This window comes from Alosa sapidissima, chromosome 20 (assembly GCF_018492685.1).
Source record: "Alosa sapidissima isolate fAloSap1 chromosome 20, fAloSap1.pri, whole genome shotgun sequence".
Lineage (NCBI taxonomy): Eukaryota > Metazoa > Chordata > Actinopteri > Clupeiformes > Clupeidae > Alosa > Alosa sapidissima.
The window spans coordinates 22,390,988-22,403,800 of NC_055976.1; the positions used below are offsets into that span (position 1 = coordinate 22,390,988).

Sequence of the window (12,813 nt, forward strand, 5' to 3'; positions counted from 1 at the left end):
TGTTTGGCTTGTAAAGGATTTTTTAAATTATTAGGCTATTATTTCTTTTGATCTGGATGGATTTTTAATGGTGAGTCAGCGCAGCAGCTGCTGGACCAACACCTATTGAATTGCGGAACTGAAAGTTGCAACAGCTGGGTTTTGATTTCCACGTACACGTTACAGTAGCTAGCCTGAACATCTAAAAATGGCTGACGACTTTGGGTTCTCATCTCCTGACAACGGTGTTCATCCCGTTGAAGAAGATCCTGCTGCAGCGTTTCTGGCTCAACAGGAAAGTGAAATAGCTGTGATTGAGAATGACGGTGAGGGATTCGGTGGTGATGGGTTCGGCGAAGGATTCGGAGAGTTGGAAGAGGCCGAAGAACAACCGCAGCAAGAGGAACATTCTGCCCCTGAAGTACATGATGAGTATGGTGGGTACTGGGTAGTCTAGGTTGTAGCTAGCGATAAGGTTAGCTCATTTGTTAGCTACCCTGGTCGCTAACTTAGAATTTGTGTAAAAAGTATCTTTACTCGTGTGTAACGTTAGTCTATACAACGAGGGTTACAACACGAAAAGTGACCATTCACTGTTAGTGAAAACTTTCCCGATACTTTTAAAGGTTGTCTTACTTTGTGCTAACGCTATGTTGCTAACGGTATGATGGTCAGGTTGCTTGGCTCCCTGGCACCGCACGTAACGTAGCAAATTTTGTTAGGAAGGTATTGGTGCCTTGCTAACTTGACTTGGTACGATATAGCCCAAGCGGACGTGATATATCCTTGTCAATATATCTCCATGCAATATTTTTTGGTTTGGCTTGATTATTTAGCTAGTATAACTCAAGTGATGACGTCAGTACATTAACAAACCACACCACACAAAAGGCAGGTGCAACCGGTTCCTGTCAATGAGTGTGTAGCCTACCACCAAGTAGCTAGCTGGCAGCACTGCCCTTTTTGGTAGACCGCCTCATCCCATCACCACTACACTAAGGGGCTTGATGTTTGGCGCCACACCACTACACTAAGGGGCTTGATGTTTGCCGCCTTTGATCTCTCAGAGTTAGTTTGGAAAACAACCCTGTTGATGTCACAGAATATGACATGTTGACTAACCAAGTCATTTTTGGAAAGCTGGTTCTGCAAAATTCCTATGATTCTTGACGTTTTACTACGGGAGGGGTTAGTGAACTCCAGTCATATCTCTCTCTTGACCAGTACAACACAGAGTGACAGTTTAGCGTTTTATTTCTTAAATAGATGCCTTTGGTGACGCACCAGCTGCAGTAAACGGAGACATGTTTCAGGTGAGAATAACATTGATGATGTTCTGATGATCAATGTGATGATCTTGTCCTAAAACTTGTCCTTTTCTGAAGAGTCTGTGTTTGCATAATATTTTAAAATGAATTGTCTGTGTTTTTGTTAATGTGACATGTTGGCCTGTAATATTGAATGGGATACTTGTCCTCTGACAATCTCAAGGATTCAAATGGGACATCAGACAGCTATGCTGCCATCGCCCAGGTTGACCAGCTGCGGCAAGAACCTGAAAGTTTGCGCAAGTGGAGGGAGGAACAGAAAGCTCGACTGGAAGATTTAGGTGATCTTCCCACTTCCAGCCTTATACTGCATGAACATATTAAGTTCAAGTTAAGAAGAAAAACTTAATAAAAGTTCAGTAGGAGTTTGGTGGGTGTCTGTCATTGCTATTTTACAAAACCTGCTTTATTATCTCACTGACGATCTCACCTGATCCCTTGTATCTGTCATCTACACAGTTTTGCTGCCTTGGCCTGATTTGATCATCTCCTTCACGTCTGATCTTGCTCATTTATTTGATTGTGTTCAGATGCTGCCTCCAAAGCTGCAGAGTCTGAATGGAAAGAGAAGGCCAGGAAGGAGCTTGAAGACTGGCATCACCATCAAAGTGAGCAGCTGGAGAAGAACAAGGCCAACAACAGGTACAGAGAGCCTGACTTTTTGCACAACTTTTTGGGAAGCTTGAAGAAATTGTTGCAACGTTCACCATGCGTATTGGTTTTGGTACCAAGTAGGATGCACTGATCTATCGGCCAACATTATCAGCTATTGAATTTATTGATGACAGTGGCTGATGTTTATGTTGCATCAATTCTGCAGTAAATGTGTTATGAACAACGATATCGCCATTGATTATCAGCCAAATTGTTCACAATCCTTGCATCCCTACATTGCCCTTTTTTTTAACGAGAAGCTGCTACATTTCCTCGTATTCCTGTAGCAGTCAGGTTGTGTGCTCAGAAATACTGTTGTTGTGCAGTCTTGGCTCTGTAATGAGAAACAAGAGTGTCTCCTTGACACTATTCCAGCCAATCAGCAACAGAGCCTCACACTACTCCAGCCGATCAGCAACAGCGCCTCACGCTCTAACCATGCTAGATGGGTACAGATCATCGGTTTCTCCCCCAGCATAAAGGACTATGCCTTTAATTCTATAAAATAGTCCTTGAAACTTATTTACACTTTTGATGGGTCATCTTCCTTGACATTGCCTATTTTATAAGTCTGTAAACGTTGCTGTTTTAGGTATTACTTTGCAATACTAATATCAGCCTTCTTTCATACTTTCCTACAGACTTTGTCCAAGTGTAGAACGGTACCATTTTGCATTATGGATTGGGATTTTGCTATTTTTCATGCTCCCAGAGAAGACTGAATTAAGCACCAATATAAAACGATAATCAATAACACATTCTCACACTAGAATGACCATCTGCCTCATTAACACCTAAAATATGGTTGTAATTTTCTGATGTTTTATCATTTTTAACATTCATTAATATGGCATAACACACACAGTAAGTGCAATCTAAGGTGACACACAGTGCACTGCATTTCACTTCATTTGTTGTCTGCTATAAAACAGTAAACGCATTGTGTTCACTATGCACTAGATTCCACCAGCCTTAACAGCCGTCTGAAGTGACTTTTCTCACACCTAATTGTATTTATCAAATGAGTTTTGCCCAAATACAAGGGACTTGATTCATTTATCAGTATGCATGCTCCCTTCAAATAAACCCATTGAGCTCAGTGAAGGGGAACACAATGAGTGAAATATTGAAGCGTCTTTACACCCGTGCCGGTATCACGCCTCCTGTTAGAAATCCGTTTACAAGATATATAGAATATTCTACATACGCTCCCAAAAAACCTCAGTCCTCAGTTGAAACTCTGTCACACGTCTTATACTCAGTCTTCTCTGTGCTGTCATAGTTAGCATCTTTGTGCCTAAATGCTGTAATGGATTGTGCTTTGCTGGTGTGGAAATAATTACTTTCCCCTCTGTCCCTCTCTTCCTTCACTGCTTTCATGGCTACCTGCGTACAAGGATCACTGATAAGGCTTTCTACAACCAACCCAACTGTGATGTGATAGGCTTTGTGTATGTCTAGGAAATCTCATCCCCAGTGTAGTGTTTCTGCTTCTCCTTCTCATGAATATGCATGTTGATATGCTATTTTTCACACATGCAATCACATCCCCCTGTCGCTGAAATTATGCATTTAAGGCTTCAAATATGTATTTTGGCGTACAATGGAAAGTTAATTTATGGGCCTGGTATTGCTTGACATGTTTGTATGATTCAGATATTTGAACATTATCTAATTATGCATTTTCTAGTATGGGAATTCTATAGCAAATTATCAGCAATTTGTCCTAATTAAAACCCACTCCGACGCTGTAAATGAGGCAAATTGCATCAAATCACCCTCAACAGTCATGGGCATGGCTTATCTGTGGCTGTGTGTGTGTGTGTGTGTGTGTGTGTGAACTGATCACCTTAACCACCCTCATCTGAAAGAACCTCTGCCTCTCTCCAGATCTTCTGAAGATGCCTTCCTGAAGGAGTGTGGTGAAGACAGCCCGGGCTCAGAGTGGGAGAAGGTGGCGCGACTCTGCGACTTCAACCCCAAAACCAATAAGCAGTCCAAGGACGTGTCCCGCATGCGCTCCGTCCTTATATCCCTGAAACAGACACCCTTGGTGCGCAAAGCCTAGAGCTTTTTTTTTTTTTTTTTTTTTTCGTTTTAGACGTGTCCTTTGCTTCTGCTTTGTTGCACTTTATTTTAAGGCCCGGTGGGAATGGTAATTACAATTTATTTTTTAAAAGCACATTGTTGGGTTTTTTTGTTTTTTTAACAGCCACTCTGCTAATATTGTACTACAACCTCTCTGCCTTATGAAGAAGATGCCTTTCCCCCCATCTGAAGGTATGCCTGTTTGTAATCATGTAGTTGCCTTGAAGTTCTTACCCGAGGCATACTCACAATATATATAATCAATCCTAAGTCTATTTTACATAGGTCTTAGACACAATAATTTTCATGCGCTTGTTATGGAAGATTTGCCATTTTCCCACTAGCATTGCTGGTATAAATCATCTGTAGACCCATTAGGTACAGATCGAAGGTATAAGCTTAACATGCAGCATCCACAAAGGCAATCCTTAAACATTTTGACTTTTAATCATTATCAGGTCAACTATACACCTGTTGCATTGTATAGGTCATGTTGTTTCACTGTTCATTTTTTTTAAAAGGTGATACCACCTGTATGTTTGTAGTGAGGGTTCCACAGTAGGTTATGAAGAAGCCTTTACATTTAATACAGCATAGGTCACTCCATGTCAACAGTAGCACTGATCATAAACCAGGACACTATACTGAGGCCTTCTGGAACTTCACTTGAGTCAGATACTAACAAAATGTGGTTTGCACAAGTTTTTTTTCTTCTGTTCATTGACTGCCAAAGACTTGCATGACAGCACCACAGGGATTGTCTAAATGAGGCCTTTATCACATCCATAATTCTGTTATATTGGCTACTGTTCTTCCTGGTTGTTTTATATCGGGATAGAACCACATAATGTGCATTGTTTTTCCCATGTAAGGTTTGCATTCAGATGCAGTTGAAACAATGTTACAAAACTTGATTTCTTCTTCAGTTCAATAAAACATTGGTCAAGGTAATTTAGTGGTGTCATTTCTCATACATTTCTAACTAATATTTTTTTTGCAACACAGCCCCATAACTGATTGTTGTGAATTAGATGCTGAGCACTGGCTAAACTACTACACAAAAACAAGGGAACATGGGGAAATGTAATAATACAGTATGCATATGGACAATCATCCTGTGAGCCACGGTGGTTAAGTACTTAGGCCTACTAGTTATAATGCTCATATAGCTTATATAATACTTAATAGTATGAATGTTTAAAGTTAAGACCAAGGATGGGTAGGAATGGATTACATGTCATCTGGATTACAAATATCAAGTAACTATAATCAGCCCAGATTACGAAGAAATTATAGCCCAGCTAATGTTTTAATTTGACAAGCAGCCTATTTGTCATCATCCAATTGCCTGTGTAGTTTCTTGACTAGAAAAAGGTTCAAATCAAAACCTAAGATGGAGGAGACATCGACCGATAGACCCGTTCCAGTAGGATGGACCCATTCCAGTCGGGAAGAATGTGTTTCGTACTTGGCAATATCGCCACAACTTTGACAAGACAGTGGAAAATAAGAATGGGTATGTTGTGTGCAAGTTGTGTAAAAAGTAATCCTAAAGTAATCAGATTACGTTAGATGTTCTGGGTAATCCAATTGATTATGTTACTGATTACAAAAATTGACATGTAATCTGACAACGCTGGTTAAGACTTGACATAAAAAGGACAGTGACGTTTTTGGAGGGATCCCCTTCCCTTCTACCCTGTTGTACACTGTACATTCAAGACACTGATGACAATACAGAATGACAATCACTTTCCAATTGAAATCAGACAGCTAGACTATATCAGACTGGCAAGCACCTTGCCAATGCTTTAATTATTACACTGTGGTATGAAACCCCACTAAAAGCTATTAAATACATAGTATATACCAACTGTGCAACCTGCCGTGTTGTGGCAGACTTAACACAATTGCCATAAATGGCCTTTAAGGCAGTTAGATGTATGACGGAGGAAAAAATAAAACATGATTTTGCTTCCCAATCCAGTTCATCCAATGGTCCTGGTTTAGGAAAACAACTACTGGGGTGTCCGCTCATTGTCTTGGCTTCAATGCTGTAGTTGCAACTCCAACAATAATTGCAACCACTGTGAATCCTTGGGCAAAGATACGCGCCCTCATAGACAGTTGGGACTGCCGGGTCTTGCCCATTTTGAATGCGCGCAGACCATATATAAGCGCACCAGCTGTTCCTAGGCAGCCTGTGGGAAGAGAAATCAATAGGGGTTGCAACTGATTGACAAATGTTTTTTTTTTTTTTTTTTCATATTTTTATATTGTTGACCAGTCACATTTGGTCCAAAGAAATGGACAGTCTAATCAGTGCATATTCAAAGAGTTTGATATTAGAACATTCCATTCATTTGACCTGTATTGGTGAGGCCCAGTTCCACACACAAAACAAAATTGATGTTGTTCAGAGGGCACAGATAAAATATACAATTCCTTGTGCTTTCTGTGCATCTTGATAGATTGTATAACAAGTAACGTTTTTTCTTTTATTGTTAAAGCTAGTGATATATTTTAATCAGACCTTAAGAACTGTCTCCTGAGGTAACGTTAGCCTTTACCACAGACAGCAGATTAACTGCTAGATATTCAATTCATATTGACGCTTGCCTAATGGCATATGATCTTTGACTTGACATTGAAAGGCGTGGTATTACAGTAACCGTTGATTTGATAGATCAACGATAGATGCATTTAACTTTGCCAAAGGTTGATTAACAAATACCGATTGATCATGACCGTTCTGCAAAAGTCTCCTTTTGCTTAGCGTTAAAAGAAAGCCATGTCAGAAGAGGGACATCGTTGACCATGGTTTGACGTTGACCTATGCTTTACACTTTCAAGGCAACAAGAAAGCTATTTAAGTACAATGCCCACAGTTATTTTGGCTATAGGCTTAACAGTTTGGCATTGATGGCAAATATCTCACAACAGAGTGATAGTTATGAAAAGTAACGTACTTTCCCAGTCACTTGCACTTCAGCTGTAACGTTATCGTGTTTGAGAGATGCTAGCTGCCTTGTAAACCTTTCTTATACCATTGGATGTTAAGTTATAACTGAATGAAATATTGCGTTTAGCTATAATAGCATAGTAATGCTGTTTTGTAATGCAGTTGTTAGCGAATGCTAGCTGTGTTAGCTTTATGTAACTCACCAATAGGGACGAAGGGGTTTTCCTTGGTCTTCCTAATAAATTTCTCCTGGAATCCCTCTTCTCTGTGTCGTGGCAAAGGACTAAAGCCTTCAATGGCTGGAGGTTTAGAAATATCAAACTGAATCGGTCCTTGGGGTGCTGCTTTTGGAGCTTGATCTTGGGGAACAGCAGTATGTGAAGCTGCCATGTTTGTAGTTATGTGACCAACGAACACGCCTCTAAAACGCAGTGGACAAATATAAGGACACCTACCGGGTGACACAGACTCTTAAAATATTAGTTCCACCCGAAAAGAGTGAAGAATTTCTCTGATAGACTGTGGATGTAGACGTTATCATTAGTCACCATATGGAAGTATGAAATAAGTATTAAGTTACATAGTAGGCCTAATCTATATAGAACACGTAAACTAAATAGAGTAGGCTACGTTTTTTTTTTTTCGGTGTTAGTTTGCTTACAGAAGTCAAGAATATCCTACCACTGGATTTCCCTGAACAGGCAAATGTTAACCGTTCACTTGATTGAACGGAGGTGGGTGGGACATGCCTCAAGCTGTGTATAAGCATTTTGAAAATATACAGTTTAGGCTACTGAATTAATGACATAGGCCAAAATGTGTCAGGTGTATACTTGGTACACATAGCCTACATTCAGTACTACAGTGTGTAGTACTGACTGTACAGGTCATGGTGCATGTCTTAATTCATCAAATGTGGCTTTCATGGTCATAACTGTGCCAAGTTTTCAGGTGGAAAAAGTACGAAAATATTGTACTCTATTAGTTACTTTTTTGGGGGGGGGGGGGGGGGTACCAGAACAACCAGTTTTACCAGAGACTTTCTAATGAGGAGATACAGCACTCAAAAAATCCTCCATAGTAATGCATGGGGATAGTCAGTTGTCTACAAATATCACAACCCTTCCGCGGCAAAACGTTGACATGTGAATACATTGAGCCAATCATGTGGTCAAGTCAAGTCAAGTCAAGTCAAGTTTATTTATATAGCACATCTCATACACAGAGGTCATTCAATGTGCTTTACATAAACAAAACCAAACGATAATAACAAATAAAAGCATAGAAGGGCAATATAGTCAAAGAATAGTTAAAAGGTAAAGATCATAATAAAAAGAAAACACAAAGTAAAATCATTTAAAAATAAAGAATAATTAGTAAGCAAAAACAAAGGCAAAAGTAGTAAAAAAAAAGTAATAAAAGACAAAGTAGAATAATTATCCAGGCAGATTCAGAATTTGTAACTCGGCACAGTTAGCAGAAAGCATCTGAGAACAGTTTGGTCTTAAGTCTAGATTTAAAACTGGCTACAGTTGGGGCCTTTTTAATGTCATCTGAAAGTTGGTTCCACAGCTGAGCCGCATAGCAGCTAAAAGCTGCTTCACCATGTTTAGTTCTAACTGTAGGTTTTACTAGCAGGTTTTTCACCTAGGACCTGAGAGGACGAGAAGGTGTGTACTGCTGAAGCATGTCTGACAAGTATTTAGGTCCTGCTCCATTTACTGATTTATAAACAAGCAATAGTGCTTTAAAGTCAATTCTGTGACTTACTGGAAGCCAGTGCAAGGACTTAAGAATTGGAGTAATGTGGTCAGTTCTTTTAGTTTTTGTTAGAGTCCTAGCTGCTGCATTTTGTATCACCTGAAGCTGTTTAATAGTCTTTTTAGGAAGGCCTGTGAACAGTCCATTGCAGTAATCAACCCTGCTGGAGATAAATGCATGAATGAGTCATGTTAGATCACTGTCAATTAATACACCAAGATTTTTAACAGTATCCTTTGCCTTCAACCCTTTTGTGTCAAGGAGAGTGGCAACCCTAAGTCTTTCCTCATTTTTACCAAATATAATTACTTCAGTTTTTTCTTTGTTCAACTGAAGAAAATTTTGAGACATCCAGGTGTTGATTTGTTCTATACACTGACACATAGATTCAAGAGGACCATAGTCGTTTGGTGATAGAGCTAAGTAAATTTGTGTGTCATCTGCATAGCTATGATATGAAATTAAATTATTTTGAATGATTTGTCCAAGTGGGAGCATATAGAGGTTGTATAATAGTGGCCCCAAGATCGACCCCTGGGGAACACCACAGGTCAAGGACGTTGGTGTTGAGGTACAGTTTCCGATGGCAACAAAGAAGCTCCTTTCTTGTAGATATGATCAACAGTGTCAAATACTGCACTAAGGTCCAGTAGCACTAGGACTGATGTTTTACCTGAATCTGTGTTGAGGCGTATGTCATTGGAAACTTTAATGAGAGCTGTTTCAGTGCTGTGATTTGCCCGAAAACCAGACTGAAAGTAATCAAAATACCCATTTGATGTTAGGAAGGTGGTTAATTGATTAAAGACTACTTTTTCAATAATTTTGCCAATAAAAGGTAGATTGGATATGGGCCTGTAATTGTTTAGCATGGAGGCATCCAGGTTATTCTTCTTGAGAAGTGGCTTTACAACAGCTGTTTTCAGTGACTTAGGAAAAGTGCCAGACAGCAGTGATACATTTACAATTTGAAGGACATGGTGTGTTGTAAAATACATTGAGCCAATCATGTGGTGTGCTGTGAAGACATCGTGCCAATCATCTGTTGTGATCTCGCTGCTGGAGCAAGATTGGTGTCGTGAAGCCTTACGCGCACGCATTTCTGCCGAAATAGATGCACGATAAGTGCCCAAAAAGTGTTGCAGTACGGCCGCCGAGTGGGTACTTGCCTGAAAAGGACTTTGGTCCTAGCTCGAGTTGCTGCAGCCAGCAGCTAAGGCAGCCATGTTCATGCTCCCATTGTGTAGCGCTGTAGCTGCAGCAACTCGAGCTAGGTAAAACCGATTGTTTCAGTTTTGTTCATACCGACAGTACTCGGTGACGTTGAGAAATGGAGATCCATGTGAAAAATCACCGGAGTTCTCCTTTAAGAACAGTAGTTGATTTTCAAAGTTAGTTGCACTCATCCTTGCGTCGCTTTGCAGTGAACAGTAATCCAGCACAACTGAAAAACCCCTCACAGGCAGCTGAGGCAGGCAGGCCAATGTTGAGTTGCGGAGAGTTTTTTTTATATTTGGAAACGAGCAGAAGGTTCAGCAGATTAAAGGGCGTCAAACTGGGGGGGAGAGTGGGAAGTATAGGGCCCCAATGGAGGAGAGGGCCCTTGAAAAGTGGAATACGGGGGGTACAACATTTTCACCAGGTATTAGTAATAACTCAGGTAATCCACACATAAAAAATCCAAACAACTCCATAAGTAGAGTCATGTGTAATGAAGTGGAATAACACAGGGGAAAAGTATTGAACAAGCTAAGAAAAAGCACTAAGGCAAGGAAATGGAAGGAACGAGCTGGAATCTGTAAGTAGTTAGAGTAGTTATCCTTTCTATCTGTGCAAATTAATATTAGCTTGGTTAGTATATTGATGGGCTATAAAAAGGTTTTTTATTACCAAGGTGTCACACAAGAAACATTTCATGATGGATAAAAGCAAAAAGCTCTCCCAAGACCTTTGCAACCTTATTGTGGCAAAACATATCAATGAAACTGGTTACACAGATGCATTTCAAAACTTCAGAATCTTCAGTAAGCAGCATTGGAGCCATTATCTGCAAGTGGAAGAAACATCAGTGCCATGCAGGATCTCCTCGCAATATTTCTGACCAGGGAGTCAGAAGGATAGTCAATTCCAAGAGCCAAGGACCACTCGGAAAAAGCTCCAGAAAGACTTGAAGGCAGCCAATTCAATTAAACAGTTCTGGAAGTAACTAAAGATCAGGATTCACAAGAGGGACCCCTGGAATCTGTTTAGAACAATGGGCCAAAATCACACCTGATACTGTGACTCACTGGAAGTTTAAGCTAATTACTGAAAAAAAAAATATATATATGTCCACCATATATTTATTTTACCTGAATATTTTAACTTCATAAATGTCAAAATGAATGTCAGACGAAATTTAAAACTGACTGGATTTTGTATACAAAACATAGTGAAAACTGTCTAGGTCACTCTCACTCTCCCTTGCTAAAGAGCTTAGTGGTTTAGTCCGCCTGCACAATTCATAAGGTAGTCTATCTTTTGTTTATTTAGTTGAGCATCGCTAGTAGTGGACCGCTAATTGTTGTGCTGCTGGTGCAATGTCTTTCTCCAAGAAAGCCAAGTCAGGTTACTAAAAAGAGAGACATCAAAATGAGGGGAAACAACTGCTAATAAACTTCTTTCCAAAGAAAGGTGAGCACGAACGTCAAAACACGAAATCCCATGGTGTTCGCTTGAATATCTCCGCTATCATTAGTGCTAAAACGAACTGAGACAACCCATTGAAATAGCGGAAAATACACTTTCATAGGTTAGGCTACACATGTAATCTGATGCATCTCGTGATCCAGCTCCATCACTTTCAGAAAGACTGCATGGCGCCAGCTTGATTCATGTCCTGTTGTAGGCTATGCTGATCATTATCACTAGGCTAGTGTTTTAGGGCGCGATTTCTTTTCTCTCCCTTTCTGTTTTCTTTAGTCTTAACTTTTTTTTTTTTTTAAGTAACGGATGGGATTTTTTATGTAGCGAAGTACAATACTTCACTCAAAATGTAATCAAGTAAAATACCGATTTTATAAACTACTTAAAAAATACAAAATACACAGAAAAACTACTTAATACAATAACGTGAGTAAATGTATTTCGTTACTTTCCACCTCTGCAAGTTTTAATATATCACACAAACTTGTGGCATGACTGAAAAAGTCACTTTTTCATTGAGTTGTACTTAAGAGGCTGTAAAATCACAACACTACAAAGTTTAATTTGCTACATGCAGAAATATATTCCAGATATTATAGCTTTCAGAAAATACAGGCTGTACATTAGTGAATTTTGTTACTGTAGAGGGCACTGTTGCTTTGTATACTTACCATTCGAGGGGAAGAAGTCTCATACTGATTTTTGATAATATACCACCTTAGAATTACAAAATAAGTGATAGCTTTTTGTGATTTATCACCCTGTTTATATAAATTAGGCTATATATAGGCTAAAATGTTGTTGTTTTTTTCTTAAATGTTATAAGTAAGTAGATTTTTTTATTTTGGACACCGTATTAGAGTGAAATGTTATTACGGTGTGCATTTTGATAAATACTGCCAACAGCCATGAGAAAATCTCCACTTAAATTGTATAGGCTACTTACAAACACTACATTTTCCAGTGCTATAGGCCTATGCTGGAGGGTTTAAAGAGGAGGTTGTTCATATATGATTTGTAACATAAGGTACAGGTATGTTACAAGTTCTGGACTTTCAGGAAATGTAGACATTTTCAAACATAATGTATTTCAGGAATAACATTTCACTCTAATATGCAACCAGAATGGAAAAAAAAAAGAAGAATTTTGAACTTGACTTTATCCAGTGTTACGTTTTCTGCACTTGAAATGTATTCATGGGTTTCATCAGGTCACTTTCCACAGCCTGGTGTATAAAATCAAGCACCTAGATTATGAATGCAGACTGCATGATGCTTAACATCTGTGTAAAGGGTCCTGATGAAACTCATGAATACAAATGATTGTATATTTCAGTAGATAATGGCTCATTTACA

The 12,813-nt window shown here is 39.3% G+C and overlaps 2 protein-coding genes across 3 annotated transcripts; one reads left to right on the top strand and one right to left on the bottom strand.

Moving 5' to 3' along the window:
* On the top strand, positions 1 to 5,000 carry cltb (clathrin, light chain B). Of its 2 annotated transcripts, XM_042074073.1 has the most exons (6): positions 1 to 416; positions 1,246 to 1,292; positions 1,471 to 1,588; positions 1,838 to 1,949; positions 2,603 to 2,623; positions 3,852 to 5,000. In XM_042074073.1, the coding sequence occupies exons 1-6, from the start codon at positions 188 to 190 to the stop codon at positions 4,027 to 4,029; spliced, it is 705 nt and encodes a 234-aa protein (XP_041930007.1). In that variant the 5' UTR covers positions 1 to 187; the 3' UTR covers positions 4,030 to 5,000. The 2 variants fall into 2 exon arrangements, with proteins under 2 accessions (XP_041930007.1, XP_041930008.1); XM_042074074.1 differs by lacking the exon at positions 2,603 to 2,623 and having other exon boundaries at positions 22 to 416.
* Positions 5,001 to 5,832: 832 nt separating this feature from the next.
* On the bottom strand, positions 5,833 to 7,432 carry higd2a (HIG1 hypoxia inducible domain family, member 2A). The gene is made up of 2 exons (XM_042074078.1): positions 7,215 to 7,432; positions 5,833 to 6,250 (listed from the first exon to the last, which is right to left on the bottom strand). Exons 1-2 carry the CDS (start codon positions 7,399 to 7,401, stop codon positions 6,084 to 6,086), a joined length of 354 nt encoding a protein of 117 aa, XP_041930012.1. The 5' UTR covers positions 7,402 to 7,432; the 3' UTR covers positions 5,833 to 6,083.
* Positions 7,433 to 12,813: the final 5,381 nt, after the last annotated feature.